The sequence below is a fragment of the Gekko japonicus genome, unplaced genomic scaffold, assembly GCF_001447785.1.
Source record: "Gekko japonicus isolate JY-2015 unplaced genomic scaffold, Gekko_japonicus_V1.1 scaffold258, whole genome shotgun sequence".
In the NCBI taxonomy this organism is placed as follows: Eukaryota; Metazoa; Chordata; class Lepidosauria; order Squamata; family Gekkonidae; genus Gekko; species Gekko japonicus.
Window position 1 is genome coordinate 800,451 of NW_015164190.1, and position 16,195 is coordinate 816,645.

General features: G+C 42.0%; 1 protein-coding gene across 1 annotated transcript in view; it reads right to left on the reverse strand.

Moving 5' to 3' along the window:
- Window positions 1-16,039, reverse strand: part of TESK2 (testis-specific kinase 2) — a 91,376-nt gene extending 75,337 nt beyond the window's left edge. Inside the window, exons 1-2 of the mRNA XM_015408291.1 lie at window positions 15,790-16,039; window positions 1,009-1,315 (exon numbers count right to left, since the gene is read on the reverse strand). Of these exons, the coding sequence (XP_015263777.1) occupies window positions 1,009-1,230 (222 nt within the window). The 5' untranslated portion in view covers window positions 1,231-1,315; window positions 15,790-16,039. The remainder of the gene's footprint in view (window positions 1-1,008; window positions 1,316-15,789) is intronic.
- Between the last annotated feature and the right edge of the window lie 156 nt (window positions 16,040-16,195).

Below are 16,195 nucleotides of genomic sequence, written 5' to 3' on the forward strand. Positions count from 1 at the left end.
AAAAGTTTTACCGCCAAAATAAGATGTAGGAGGTCCAACTGTGGATCCCCTGCTTCTTTCCCCACCAAAAGCAGCTCTACATGACTACTAACTTGAACTGTTACCAAGAAAGCTGATCTTTAAGCCCCCTCCCCATTTTCCAGAGCAAAATCCCTCCCCCAGGAACCACTCTTAATTTCACAGGGGAGGGAAGGCAAAAGAAAAAGGATGAGATATAGGGCTTTCACCCTAGATGCAAGCCCCTTTAGTTAAGTTTCATAACAGCAGGCTAAACAATTCAAAACATATTTTAGTAAATTTATATTCTTCCACAAACCTGATTGCTAAAGACACAGTGTTGTATCCAAGCATCTGCTAACAAAGTTAGTAGAATGTTTACCACCTTCCCCTTCCCCCAGCACCACCCAACACTTGCCAAAACGCCTGTGATGAAAGTCAGGAACTCTTCAGAACAATGTGCCAAGCAGCATCAAGAAAAGGAAATCAGTCAAAGACACCCCTTCTCTGATGTGCATTAACTTTTGTTTCACGAATGAATTTTGCTACACTCATTCAAGAGTGAAGTGGAAGCCAATTTTGGCTGATTTCCCCTTTTTTTGATGCAGCCCACTGTGTAACACTGTAGTACATCTCCCAATCCTCAGCAACATTTTTTTAGTGCAAAGGAAAAGAAAAATTGCTCCTGTGAACTTGATGTGCTCTAGACTCTGATCAACCCATAAGTTCACTAACACATACATATTAAAATGCATGAATTATTTAATGGATATGAAATGAAATTAGATGAACACAGTTTGAATGCAAATTGACTTGTCAAACCATCTCACTGTGCCTTAAATTTCCTAGGGACCTATTATAGGTAAATGGAATGAATGCATAAGGCATTTAAACTCCCTATCACTCAATAGACCTAAGCAAAGCATAGGCAAAAGTTGTATGCGGCAAACAAGAGGAGACACACTATATGAAAATGGCAAAAGGGGAGAATCATTAAAGTTCCTCACTCACCTTGAACACTTCAGAGAAGAAACCAGATCCGATTTTCTCACAGGAGAAGTCATCAAGTCGTGTAAGTCTTGAAAAGGCACTTATCAAGGCCCTGTACGAAGAAGTCCAAACTCTGCCCATCTGGGAAACGCTCCCATCGCCTCCACCACCCCCATCAAAATCTTCAACACGTTCCAAGCGTGGAGGGAATCCTGCTATTGAATTTCGTTTACTCCGATCCATCTTGCAAACAATATGGTCCTTTAGAAAGGAGTTGATCTCTCACATCTTAGGTGCTCATTTTGTTTTTCTTCTTTCTGGGTGAATACTAAAAAAATGAAAAAATGATACATAGTTGAACTATTTTCCTTCCACAAACTATTAGAATGCCACACTTTAAATATAAAAGCATAACCATAGGGTATGGGGAGAAAAATACATGATCTGCATACACAGAGGAAGCTGCCTTATAATGAATCAGACTATTGATCAATTAAAAGTCAGTACTATCTAACCAGACTGGCACTGGCTCTCCAGGGTCTCAGGCAGAGGTCTTTCAAAACACCTACCACCTGAATCTTTTAACCAGAAACACGTGGGATTGAACTTGGGGCCTCCCCAAGACCCTCCCCCATTTAAGTCCCTCTAGGCCTGTGAAGCCAGTTTTACTCACGCAGTGACCACAAAGCCATGCTTCACAAAACTGGACCTTTTTCCTTTTGGTTCACAAACAAATCATTCACACATTGGGTCAGTAACTCTGATGCACTAGTTTGTAAGCCTGAACTAACATGAATGGCATTGTCTTCTCTGCAGCTTATCTTAAAAAAACAACACATACCTACACTGGTATAGAATAGTCAAACTCTATTCAAGGCAGAAGGTATAAGGAAATTGGGAGGTGGGGGTAGAATAGGTAAAGGTAAAGGTTTCCCTTGCTCGAAAGTCAGTCGAATCCGACTCTAGGGTTGCGGTGCTCGTGTGGAATACAGACTTTTATATTTGCAATGAAGGCTATCAGTTATTTTAGCAAGAGCAGTTTCAGCAAAGTGTAGCAAAGAGGGAGGCACATAGACCGCAAGAGGTTAGGAAAGGAATCAGAAGAGAGAAAGCTGAGAACAAACTGAATGTTATAAGAGTCTGAAGCAATGGGCAAAGGAAACCTGGGCTGTGCTTAGAGGGACAGGATATATATGGTGTGTGTGTGTGTGTGTGTGTGTGTGTGTGTGTGTGTGTGTAAAATTTCTGCTGGGGAAGACAACAATATATTAGAACATGGTGGAAGAGCCAGAGAATAGGCCAGATTGGTAACGTGGCTGAAGGAATAACCAAAAGCAAGTTTGAATAAATAATCCACATTAGTGATCAGGAATAAAAACCAAAGGATGGTAGTTATTTCAGGTTAATGAATTCAGAGTAAAGTTGTGTATGTGGCATAATATAATTTAAGCTGTATCTGGAACCATCACTGCATTTGTGGGAACTCAGTAATCAAATGCTGTACCTTCTCTCTGGCAGGTAAAGCCTAGTTAGATATGGTTTGGGGAGGAAACTAGAAAATGGCCCAGGCATAGAGGGTATTGAATAAGAAGCAACATAAGATAAATAGGTTTGCAGAAATTTATGTGCCAAGTGCCTGTGTGCACTGTTCTGCTAGATACAACTAACACATGGCAAACAGTTAACTAGTGCTCAATACAAAACAAAAAAAAGTTTAGGTTATAATTGTATTACTACACTAGCAATACTGTGACTTAAGTTAAACAACAGGTTTTGTTTGGTTCATAGTACTCAGCATTGAAAAGGGGAAGGCAGAATTCATGTGGGAGGAGGAGAAGAAAGAAGGGTCATGGGGTTCCCCATCTCCTTACTATGGAAATCTGTATTGTGTCACAGAAAAGGATTTTTTGAAAAGGGATTCAGAGATAACACAAACCTAAGGATTTTATTGTCTGGCTTATTAGACAATCCATTTATTCAGCTAAATCTACTACAACTAATTTACATCCAGTTGTACAGTCCTGAAGCACCCACTGGAACAAGAAGAAGAAGAGGAAGAGGAGGAGGAAGAGGAGGAGGAGGAGATTGGATTTATACACCGTCCTTCACTTACAGTCTCAGAGCAGCTTACAAACTCCTTCCCCTTCCCCTCCCCACAACAGATACCCTGTGAGATGTGGGGCTGAGAGAGCTCTCTTGAGAACTACCCTTGAAAGAACAGCTCTGAGACTTATGACTGACCCAAGGTCACACCAGCAGCTGCATGTGGAGGAGTGGGGAATCAAACCCGGTTCTCTCAGATTAGAGTCTGCACTCTTAACCACTACATCAAATTGGTTCCCCCATCGTTGCCACTGCCAGACCAGCACAACTCTCACCTCACATCACCACTGCCACCATCTGGCGCCCTCATTGCCAGCTGGGGGACAGCTGGGACTCCTGCATCCCCTACATCCAATTCCCTCCTTATGCAGTGGTGGGGGCTGTGATAATTGCAGGGGGTATCCCATGCCCCCCCCCAATTGCCAAGTATGAAGCAGCTCCAGACCCCACAACCTAGTATTACGCATGGCAACTGACATCCTCTGCCGCTGTGGCCAGGCCTGGAACAGCTCCATTCTCTTATGTTAAATGTGTTGTCTGCATATGTGCAGACAAGAAAATGTGTTTGGAGGGATTTAAACCCCCATATATTTTATTTTTTATTTCAGATTTTTCTGCAAACCTGGTAAGTCCCCCAAGTTTGCATGGGAATCTGTTCAGTGTCAATGTGGGCCCAATTCGTAGATTTAGTTATCTGCAGATGGGGCCCACATGTCGCTATTAGTACATAGATATTCATATAGATATTCATATAAAATGTTAGAAATACACAATTCAAAATGTAAACACTTCTAATTAACATACTGTCTTTTTGGCCAGTTTTAATTGTAACATGTTTTAATGTAACTTATTTGTTTTTATGTAAGCCACCCTGAGCCGGCTTTGGCTGGGAGGGCGGGGTAGAAATTTGATAAATAAATAAATCACATGCTTAATGAAGTTTAGTAACATTTAACTGACTCTCTTGTCAGCCAAATAATGTAAACAAAGGAGGCAGGTCAAAACCGCTCTATTCTCATGTTTTATTTATCCTAAAGATTAAAAATGCATTAAGTATAAACAACGTCTCTATAACTCTTGAATGTTCTAACAAACTTATGTTTTGGATCTCTTTTCTGATGGTTTTTATTTAGAATAGAAACAGACTATCTATAGACAAGCTGCCAGACAAAGCAAGAGTTTCAAGACATACTCAATATTTTTTTAAACTGTGTCCTAGTCTAAGTTGGCTCCTGTTGCCAACTGTCTACCTTTCAAAGTGTTTTATTCAATTAAATTCTTAATCATTATGTTGTCTCATGTATTTTAAAATAATTTCAGAGCATGCTAGTGCTCTGCATCTCAGGCCAGCTAAGGTCACTACTGACATTGAAGAGGACTTCCATGCACGTTGACATAGAAGAGGACTTCCATGCATGTTATCTCCAACTGGATGGGGAATTGCATACACAAACCAGTCCAGTATTTCAAGCTCCTCTTTGTAATCCAACAACTGAAATGGCACATGTGAAGCACATGTTTTGCAAAAATACTAAAATTTTGCCAATCAGCTATTTCAGAGAGGAAGCTAGAGTCAAACACATACTGTTTCAGGCCAAAATAACTAACCAGTATTATTTCATATTCACAGCCCAGCTGTGCACTCCTTTGGATCACTTGGGCATGTGTTATCTGCTTCAGTTCGTGGTTTGCGCCTTACTGAGAAGATCTGTTAAAGGAACTAGTATAAGTTTGCATTCATTTCATTAAAATGTGGTTCACAGAAGCAATTACTTGCTTTTGAACCTCTACAGAAAAGAAGCAGCATTAAGATGCATTTTACCCATCTCCTGCTATACAATAATCTAGGATTCTCTACTTAATCTTATGCAACCTTTTCAAGTACTCATGAAATTAGGTCAACTCTTGGACCAAACTATGAGGTTATTTTAAAGCCTCAAGGCTCCAAACTAGCTCAAGACTGTTTTTGTAATGTAATATAACACAGACAAGTTTGAACATGTACATGTTTGTGCATAAAAAATAATCTTGAAGAGTTGGGGGAATGTTACTTATATTGCCTTCATCTACACAATTGTAGCCATCATTTTCTACCAAAAATGTGGAAATCAGTAAACACCTTGGAAATAACATCTGGTAAATGCATATTCTTTACAGGACTTTCAAATCCAACGTGATGCCAAAGCCTTCACAGTGATATCTGCCAAGCATCCATCATAAAGCATTTATACAAAGAGTGGATGTCTTAGTTCTTCTCACCTGTGATGTCAAAGGCATGATCCAATAACTTCACACAACAGCCACACACTCATCGCAACTAGGGTTGCCAAGTTGTACCTTTGGAATAGTGGGGGTACTCCTGGATGTCCCCTAGAGTGTCCTGGTACACACGCTTCGTGCGCACCGCAATCACGTTACCTGGAAGTGGCGTAATTACGTTGGGGGCAGGGGCACAATCATTCGAGGGAAATTTCCCTCAGATGATAGAGTGTCCCCACGCAACAAGCCCGACGCGAATACGTCACCTCCAGGTGATGTGTTCACGGTGGGCACGTTGTGCGCTTTGGGGGTGGGGTCCCCCAGGCAGCCCGATCCATGCCGGCAGGGAACGGGCCTCTTGGGCGAGGGTTTCCCTGCCCCCCGGGGGACTTGGTAACTCTAATTGCAACAGTGTTGGCCACACAATTAGAAGCTAGTTTCAGATCTTTTCAAATATACTGAAGCCAAGTGCTACAGCAATCTTTAAAACTAGCTCAACCTAAGCACATGGTAGACATGCAGAGGTGCCAAGATACTCAACCTAAGCAGCTGGTAAAGTGTTTTTAATATATGTTAAATTTAAAAAAAATATTGCAGAAACTATGGGATACTAGAAAACACCACTATGAAAAGTATACGTATGACACATTCAAAGCCAAGTAAATACAATCTCTTCTTATATATAATTGTGAAGTGGAGTGGCGCTTTCTAGCTCTCCCATTGGCTGTGCAATGCGCTCCCTCAGCCATTGGCCTGTCAGCTGCCACTCAAGAGTACTCACGTGCCATTGGCCAGGTGCTGGGTCTGGCTCCTCTTCCCCACCCACTCCCCCTTCAGCCACTGTTCCCTGTCAGAAGCACTGGCACTTCTTCTGCTTGGCTCCTCTGTGGGACTAACTTTTCCCGCAGTGGCTGTTGTGAGTAACTCATTGGGGCCAGTCCTAACTAGGGTTGCCAGTTCCAGGTTGGGAAATTCCTGGATATTCTGTGTCTAAGGAAGCCAGAGTTTTGGGAAGGGAGAGGAGAGGCCTTAGCTGAATAGAATGCCATAAAGGCCAACGTCCAAAGCAGTTATTTTCTCCGGGGAGGGGGGAAATCTGTTGTCTGGATTTCAGTTGTGATAGCCAGCGATCTTCAGGCTCCATCTGGAGGTTGGCTACTGTGGGCATAGGAGTTAGCGCTTCAGAGCAGGGTCTGCCAGACCCAGGTTCTTGCTGTGGAGGCTGTGATTTCAGACCAGTCACAGACTTTCAGCATAACCCCTCCCCTGCCCACTGCCAGCTTGGCCACTTTCCTGTCAGAATAAACTGTGAACATTGCTAGGCAACCAAGCTTGGTTCTATCAGTAAAATAGGGTTGTTGTGCAAGTCAAAAGGGGGAGAGGAGAATGATGTAAGCTGCTTTGGTACCCATTGCAGAGAAAGAATACTTTTCCTTCTGGGGAACCATTTTTGCCAATCTCCAGGTGAGGACTGGAGATCACTCAGAATTACAACTGCTCTCCAGATGGTAGAGATCAGTTCCCCTGAATAAAATGGTGGACTCTTTGTCCTTATACCCTGCTGAGATGGCCTCCCTATGACAGCCAATGCGACATAGCGGTCAGGGCTTCAGAGCACAGTAGAGGCTGCGGGGGGGGGAGACAGAAAGCTGAAGAGTCAGGGGCAGATAACAGCAGGTTGATGCTTGGCTGGGAAGGAGATAGGGTTGCCAAATCCAGGTTGGGAAATTCCTGGAGACTTAAGGTGTGGAGCCTGGAGAGGGTGGGGTTTGAGGAGGGGTGGGACCTCAGAAACATACAATGCCATAGACTTTACCCTCCAAACCAGCCATTCCCTTCTGGGGAACCATTCTTGCCAATCTTCAGGTGGGGGCTGGAGATCACTCAGAATTAAAACTGGTCTCCAGGAGGGAAAGGGGAGGAGATGGAAAGCTGAAGTCAGAGGGGCAGATAAAGGTAGATTGATGGTTGGCTGGGAAGTAGATAGGGTTGCTACCTCCAGGTTGGGAAATTCCGGGAGATTTGAGGGGCAGAGCCTGGAGAGGGTAGAATTTGAGGAGGGGGTCAGACCTCAGACAGGTACAATGCCATAAACTCCACCCTCCAAACCAGCTATTTCCTCATGGAAGAACCATTGTTGCCAATGTCCAAGTGAGGCGTGGAGATCACTCAAAATTACAACTGCTCTTCAGGTAGCAGAGATCAGTTCCTCTGGGGAAAATGGTGGACTCTGTGTCATTATACCCTGCTGAGGTTACCACAGCAAATTGACACTGAGCACCCAAGGCCAGGGCACTCTCCCAGAGGCTCTTTCTAGAGCTCCTTGTATTTATTTCCACAACAGGTCTTATTCCTAGTAAATCCATAAAACTGACATCTGAGAAATCTGCTTGTTCTTAAAACATGTGTAATTATAATGTGGTAGATTAAAATATCTAGGGGCCACGGTGGCTCAGAAGGTCTGTAGTTCAGCAGTTCAAGATCCTAGTGCTGTGTGATGGAGTGAGCTCTGGTCTCTGGCCCCAGCTCCTGCCAACCTAGCAGTTTGAAAGCAAGAAATTGCAAGTAGATAAATAGGTACCGCTTCGGTGGGAAGGTAACAGCATTCCATGCACCTTGGCATTTAGTCATGCCGGCCATATGACCACGGAAACATCTTGGGACAGCGCTGACTCTTTGGCTTGGAAACGAAGATGAGCACCACCCCCTAGAGTCAGATTTTATTAGCTTTCAAGCAAGGGAAACCTTTACCTTTACTTTAGATTAAAATATTTGTAGTTGAGAATTTCTTCTAGTACTATTACATTTCACAATTCCTAGTGCACATTATCCAATGAACTCAAAAGATGAATTCAGAGTTCTGAAGCTCTCTTGCTAGATTGCCTGGACAAATCATGTACAGATATCTTCTACCTACATCTGTAAAACAAGGCTAATTTCTACACACAGATTTCCATAACACTGTAAAAAATTATCAGACTTAACCCTATGTTGAGTTCTGATATTTTCCAACATGAAGCTGCTTCAAATTAATCAATTAATGTTGGTTCTAGCTAGTGCTATCATACTTTATATTTCTGATAATCATAGCCAACAATCCCCAGCAAATGATCTCCTTCACCACCTACTATTCTGCAAGTAGAGCCTGCCAGTTGGTTAGATTTTGTAGTAGTTTGGTGAAATTCACATCATTAAAAGTTGTGTTAAAACAAACAGGTCATTTAATGTCTTGCATTAGCAAAGGAAAGTCTAAACCCAGCAAACTGACCAGGCATTAACTTTCCACATGGAGCCAGGGTGTCTCACATTTGTGCCTCACACCAGACAGACTGGTATTTTAAAATGTAGAACCTATTTAGGTGTGCAAAAAAAATCAAAAGTGCAATGATTCATCCTTTCAGTGTTCCTGCCAATAACACTAAGGTTTCAATTACTATAACCATGTTCAAAGGACATAGTTACAATTGCCTGTCCTGTCCCCTAACCTAGTTCTAATTCTTCTGTCTTAGGTTTTCAAGATGCCTCTAGAAAACCAAGTTCTACATCTCCCTACTTGTAGAGATGTGAAAATCAGATGGAAAGACAAACAAGCAGGGAGAGCATGTACCTTTGGTAGGGAAAATCAAAACACAAACAATAGGAGAAACAGCAGGTTTATTTTCTGCCTCTGCAACTTTTTCCAGTGGAAAATGTATGTCTCTTATGATATATTTTCTTTTCTAAAATGAAATGTTTAAAGTAAAGTTCCAAAAAAAATGTTTTAGTTGTCCTTTACCCCCTTCGAACATACATGAGTTAATAAATGTAGCACAATGTAACAATATACAGTGTGGTAAGAGAATGTGTGACAGAAGCACTGTCAAAGCACTTTGAACTATTAAAGATTCCTGTAACTATGGTTGAAAATCAACAGTAATGTGTATTTTCTGAGCTTTTTCAAAATATCAGTTTCTACTGATTTTGAATAATGCTGAGTATATGGCAAGGAGGGCAAATAATAATAGCAATAATAACAAACCTTCCTTTTGTTTAGTACAGTGTTGTTTTGGTTTCAGTCTCCTTATTTTCCTAATTGGTAAAAACTAAAATGTGCTTAAACTAAGATGTGCTTAAGCTGTTTTAGGATATGTCAGCTTGCTGCTCCATCTCTAATTCTGATTATACTGGTTATTACTGCTTAGATAAAATGAACCCCTGCATACCAAACATTTGGGTCCATTTGGAAAAAGGCAGGTTAGAAATTGTTTAAATAAACAAACAAAACAATGTATTTTTCATTCTTAGAGCTGTAAGATTTAGATCAGATAATGTAAAGTTCATTTTCCGTAAATTTCCAGGTTTCACTACAGCTTTAAAACTTCCAGCAATGTTACATCTTTAACTACTGCAGTTAAGGCAAAAGCTTGTACACCATGAGCACCAGCTCCAAAAAGGTCCTCCTACAAAGCCACTTTTCACTGCAACTTCTTCTCAGCTTTCACTGTATCTTCTCTAAGCTTCTCCTACCTGCTTCACCCCAGCTCTGCCCACTGAAGCCCCTCTGATCTGCCAAAGCAGCTAAATGGTTCCTCCATGTTCAAAGACGCTGTACTTCTGAAACCAGAAAAACACTACTGCTCTCAACCTCTCTCTTCTTCTTCTCAAAGGAACTAGGCTGGGCCAAGGATCCTTGGGCCTGCAGCCACTTCTATAATTTTTTAGAAAGGATAGTGGGCACCACCAAAAGTGACTGCCATGGGCTGGGGCCATTCCCAGAACACTCTAAGAGGCTCCTATGATGAAGGCAGATGCTTGAAAACGGATGCCTCACTAACAATGGAGGCCCAGGTAGCAGCCACTGCCAAATCAGCCTTTTACCACCTCCAGCTGATTAGGTAGTTGGTTCCCTTCCTCGAATACAACGACTTGGCAACAGTGATCCATGCAATAGTCACCTCAAGATTGGACTACTGCAATGCTCTCTACATGGGGCTGCCCTTGACCCAAATCCAGAAGCTACAGCTAGTGCAAAATGCTACTTCTGATGGGTCTCCCTATGCGGGACAACATCCAGCCTGTGCTGAAAGCACTGCACTGGCTGCTGACAGCATACTAAATTCACTTCAAGGTGCTGGTACTCACCTTTAAAGCCCTTTATGGTCAGGGCCCACATACCTGAGGGAACACCTTTCCCCACACGTTCCCCAGAGAGCACTGCGCTCAGGATCACAAAATCGATTGGCCTCCCAGGTCCTAAAGATGTCAGGCTGGCCACGACCAGGGCCTTCTCAGTGATAGCTCCGTACTGGTGGAATGAGCTCCCAGAAGAGATCAGAGCCCTCGGGACCTTTTACAGTTTTGCAGGGCCTGCTAGATGGAGCTCTTCCACCAGGCCTTCAGCTAAAAAGCCGCACCAAATAACATCAAATAACTGAGAAGTGACAGTGCCCTGGTCCTTGGCTTGCCATCAACAGCCTGTGCTGTTGCCTAAATATAGAGACCAAGACGAGCCAACCACCAATACAGATCATCTAATTACAACACTAGTATTGATTCCGCCTTCTGTAAGCACTGTTACAAGTACCTGATCACTTACCAGCACTTTATGATAATGTAGAGTTTTATTATTTGTTTTAAGATTGTATATAATTTGTTACCTATATGTTCATATATACAATCTCTTTGTAAACTGCCCTGAGCCCACTCCAGCGGGGAAGGCGGGGTATAAATGGAATAAATAAATAAATTTATTCACGAACTCTTTCGTTTCTCAGCAGTTTTCTGCACTGCATCCACAAGCAGTTTTTCCCTTGTCCTCTTCTTCCATTGCTTTCTCAACTCCTAGCATGAATCCCACAATATCTATCACTTCTACCTTCATTATATGTTTTAAGAGGTTAATTATGTTTCTATACTTTGTGGAAGATTTCACCAAATCACTTTTACTCTTAGGAACAAAGTCCTTGAAGTACTTCATAACCAAACTGAAAACAATCTGTCTTCTCACTGGGAAGTCCTCATGTTTCCCCAAAAATGCATTCATGAAAACGGAAAAAAACAAACTGTATTCATAACAATCAAAGAAATACTGACTTTACTGACCAGTTTTTTTTTGGAAAAAACTGACAAATTACTGACCAAGATGAAAAAACTGATTTTTACTGATTTTACTGACCATTTTCCACCCCTGCCAAAGGGAAGTGAGAAGTGCTGGAAAAGAGAAAGTCACATCAGAAGCCTATTCAGTCCTGTGGACAAGGAAGTTAGACAGATAGTGCTTTGTTACTCATCATCACAAGGAACAGTCATTGTCAGCTTTTATTTTTCAAGTTACAGGATATCAGAAACTAACAATAAGTCATAAAAAAGATCTACTATGAAAGTGTGACTGAAAAACACTGCAAAGACCTCTATTTAAAATACTTCTGTCCTCTTACTTTACAGCTATAACAATGCAAATGTGGGTATTTCTCAAACAACCATCAGCTTTAAAAAACTGTAAGGTGGAAAAGTATGCCTTAAGCAGCACAGGCATTTTAAAATGCTGCAATCAAAGAGATGAATGTGGTTCTGTACATCAATTATTTACAAAAAATGTAATAGAATTTAACAGACAGCCTGTTTATACTGTTCTTCCACAGGTGAACTACTGTAAAATGTGGAAATTATGGAAAAGTACAAGTATGGCACATTAAAACCAGTGAGCGTTCAGCTACTAAGAGGCAGAATGCATTCCCTAAGAGGTATTCTAGACATCTTTCTTTTGTACAGGGAATGCAAAGTTGTCACAAGTTATCTTTCCTCAACCAGCATCTCCATTACAGGGGAATCACAGTTATCTAGGAATAAACAGTTATCTAGGAATTACCACTGGGACAATGTGATTTTTGTCTTCTCATCTGGTTGCCTATAGTACTACTCCAGAAGTGTTCAGGTAGCTTTTTCAGATGCTAAACTTGTAAACACAAGAACAAACCACCCTCTTCCCCTGCCTTATAATTCTGCAACACTTTAACAGTATTCTGCATACTTCCTCTTCTCCAGAAGTGGGAAACACTCTTCCTTGATTGAAAGAAACAGTGAACATGGCAATCCTACTACTGCACAACTCCCTTTTATCTACTGCATGGGGACAGGAAATTCCCCCCCCCCCAAAAAAATGCTGAACTGTGCAGAAGAGAAACTGCCATTTTAGAAGAAAAGAAGAAGAGAAGAAGAGATTGGATTTATACCCCGCCCTTCACTTGGGAGTCTCAGAGCGGCTTACAAACTCCTCTCCCTTCCCCTCCCCACAACAGACACCATGTGAGGTGGGTGGGGCTGAGAGAACTCTGACACAAACTGCTCTTTTTCAAGGACAGCTGTGCCAGAGCTTGTGACTGACCCAAGGTCACATCAGCAGGTGCAAGTGGAGGAGTGGGGAATCAAACCCGGTTCTCCTAGATTAGAGTCCGCACACTTAACCACTACACCAAACTGGCTCTTATAAGTCATCTGAAATGGCCTTCACACCAGGAAATCTTGACAAAAAGAAGGGGATCACAGAAGCAACCAGCCAAGAGACACTTTTATTCAAACAGCAAACTGAGTTCTTCCTTTTTAATATTAAAATTTATAGCTTCTGAATGATTACCAGGGTGAACTTCATTTTTACTGCCACTTCATCAAAGATGGACTGAATGTAGAGCACTTTCTTCAAGCGCAAATTTCTAGGTAGAGTGAAGCATAAGAAGTTTGTTCCCCCACCCAGTAGTTCATATGTGATACCCTGGGTGGCCCTCTGACTGCATACTGCTTTTGCTTTGGTTAGTAGGCAGGACAGTAAAGCTGGCTGAGCAGAGGTGTGAACAGCTCCCAATTCCAAGGCAGAAAACAGAAGTTATTCATAACAGATAAAATATGTGCTCTCTAGCCCCATGAAAGCTTAAAAAGTATTTGTAATTAAAGTAATTAAAAAGATATCAATAGCAACTAGCTATAATAGCTCCAAACTGCTCTGTTCAGAGGCAGTATACCTCCAATTTATTTATTTTATCATTCACCTCCCCCCCCCATGGGGACCCAAAGCAGTTCACACCATTCTCGCCTCCCCCATTCTATCCTTAAATCAGTTTTTCTTTTACCAGTTACTAAACACAGGGGACAAACGGAGGACGGCCATCACTATCACTCCCTGCTTGCAGGCTTCCCAAAGGCCATTTTTATATTCTTACGAAAGGGCCCACATCAGGACCATTAACACAAACTAGTTATGCTTTAACTGTGAAGGGATCCTAACCATGCACTCTTGCTTTGTAAACCTAAAACATATCGGACGGTATACCATTAGAGTTCTCATTGTTTTTTAAAAAGTAGCCTACACAAAACGGAAGCTAGCCCACCAGTGATTTACATTACCAATCCTCTACACAAAGATATTTCCACTTGAAGTCATATTTGCATTCATTTGAAAAACAGTGCACAAAATGCAAAGCTGCACACATATCCAAGGAATACTTCAGGACAAAAACCAGAACACCAACAGATAATGGTTCATTGTCCTCTATGCTATGCTTAGTACAAGTAAGTCCTTTTTTAAAGATACTATATCTTAACCTTGTCACGATGATTTTTTCCAATTTAGGAACTAAAGTTAATAGCCATTTTTAGTGTATTAACAGTGACAAAATAGTTTCCAGATTAAGAACACAATATTACAGGCACCACAATTATCTTGTACCAACCTTGTTCTCAGCCTTACCACATATCTGACAGTGTGAATCTGGCACATAAACACTTACCCACAATAAACTCATTAATCTTTAAAGTTGATTTTAAATTTGTTCATAACTTGTTTATAATAAGCTGTTAACTTGATCTTTGAAATTTTCAGACATATTGTATTTGTTTTTCCAAAGAAATCCAAAAGTTAGATGAAGCCCTTCTATTATCATTTTATCTATCCAACCTCAGCAGTCTTTAAATATGTTTAGATTTACAGCAAAGTTACTCAGAAAACAAATACATCTTAAACATTGTAAAGCCTCACTTTATATGCATTCTGTACATTGATATTCAGATTTTTACATTTAAAATGGAAGACAAAGCAAAATAGCATGCTGGAATAAAAACTGAACATTTGTGACATTCAAAAGGCCAGATACTGCCATATGTTTTATTCACCATTACACAATGTTCACCCTGTCAAGCCAAGAACAAATAATGGAAGTATTTATTATGTATTATTCACCATTGTAAAAGGACTTCCTATATAAGCCTTATCTCAAGTTGTAAAACTGAAAAGCCATATTTACTTTGCAGATCAGCAAATCTACATGGGACTAGAATTTCATTTTGACCATAAAAATAATTTTTTAAAAGCTAAAGATCTGGCTTTCTATTCATAACTGGAAAACTAATAATTTCACTCAAGAGAGCTTTACAAGAACTACAGGAACAATTCTAGTAGTATCAGAGAATAAAGCTAAAATAACTGTTTCAAATAAGCTAAAGTACCCAAGTGATAAGGGACACGAGGGAGGGGGAATCAAACCGCACTCCATGTAAACCTCAAATGCCAATGCAGTAATAACAGTTTGCATTAAAAATATCTTATTCAAAGAAACCCAACACAAGTGTACCTAGAGCAAGTCCACAGGGCAACAAAGAAAAACAAAAGAATAATTAAACCAGCACAGTAAGCATTCACTTTTCTTTATTCAGGTCGAAGCGCCTCTTTCATGAGAAAAGCAGTCACCTAAAAGCAACAGTAGCAGAACTGTGGATTAAATGACATTCAGTAGTCTCAGTCACACCTCTCATCCAAAAACTGTGCAAGCACAAGCACCCCCTTGATATGTCCAAGCAATAAGATGGTGTGTATCATTATTTGCATAAGTACTGGTGATAGCAACAGAGTTCCAGGACAGAAGGAAGAGATGCAAAGGTAAGACACAGAAATTATCTCCTTCCTTCTTGCTCTCTCTCCCTCTTTCTCCCACACCCCCAGCCAGCCAGGTGTCCATCTTTGACTATGCCCTCCTGTAAAGAGTCCGGTATTAGTTTCACATGGTATAATGATAAGTATTACATGAGAGAAATAAGTTACTACAAGTGCTGCCAAGCTAAAATAGGACTCCCTCGCCCTAGTGACTGTGCCTTTCCACGACAGTCTGTACTCACGCTTCTCTTCCAAACGCTGTCCTCAGTTGGTGGGGGTGTCAATTTCCCAGCCTCACGTTCTGCATTCCCCGGAAGTTACCCGGATCCTCACGCTCCCCAACATCAGCACAACAGAGAGAGGCACATTCCTGACTCCCCTCAGAACTCGCCGCTTTATGGGGCGCGATCCACTTAAGTCTCCGCACACACCAGCCCACTCATCCTCCTACAACTCTTGTCTTATGTACACCAAGGGACGGACGCGTACTCAAACACCCGCCTTGGTCGCTCACACTCACCCCACCGCTCTCCTTTATTTACCTTCCTCCAAGAGGAGGTGCGGTGGATCCCACACACAGCTCATATTCACGCGCCCCTTAAGCGACGCCGAGGTCTCTGCAGGCAAGACGACTGGGAAAGAGGTCTGTTGCTCTGTGCTCAAATGTCCGGGCACAGAGAGAACGCAAACCCGACTCCTCCCAGCAGGAACGGCAGCACAAGGCCTCAGGCCCTCCGCCTACCCAGCCCCTCCACAGCCCCGAGGAAGAGAACGAAAGCGCGCACGCCCCACTCAGCCCATCAGCCGCCACCGACCAACTGAGTCGCCTGCCTGGCTGGAAGCCACCACGGCGACTGAGGGATGGGACCCGCCTCTCTTTAGCGATACTTACCAATCGACGCAGCTGTGGCTTTGATGGACGGCTCCTGACGCTAATCATATTGAGAC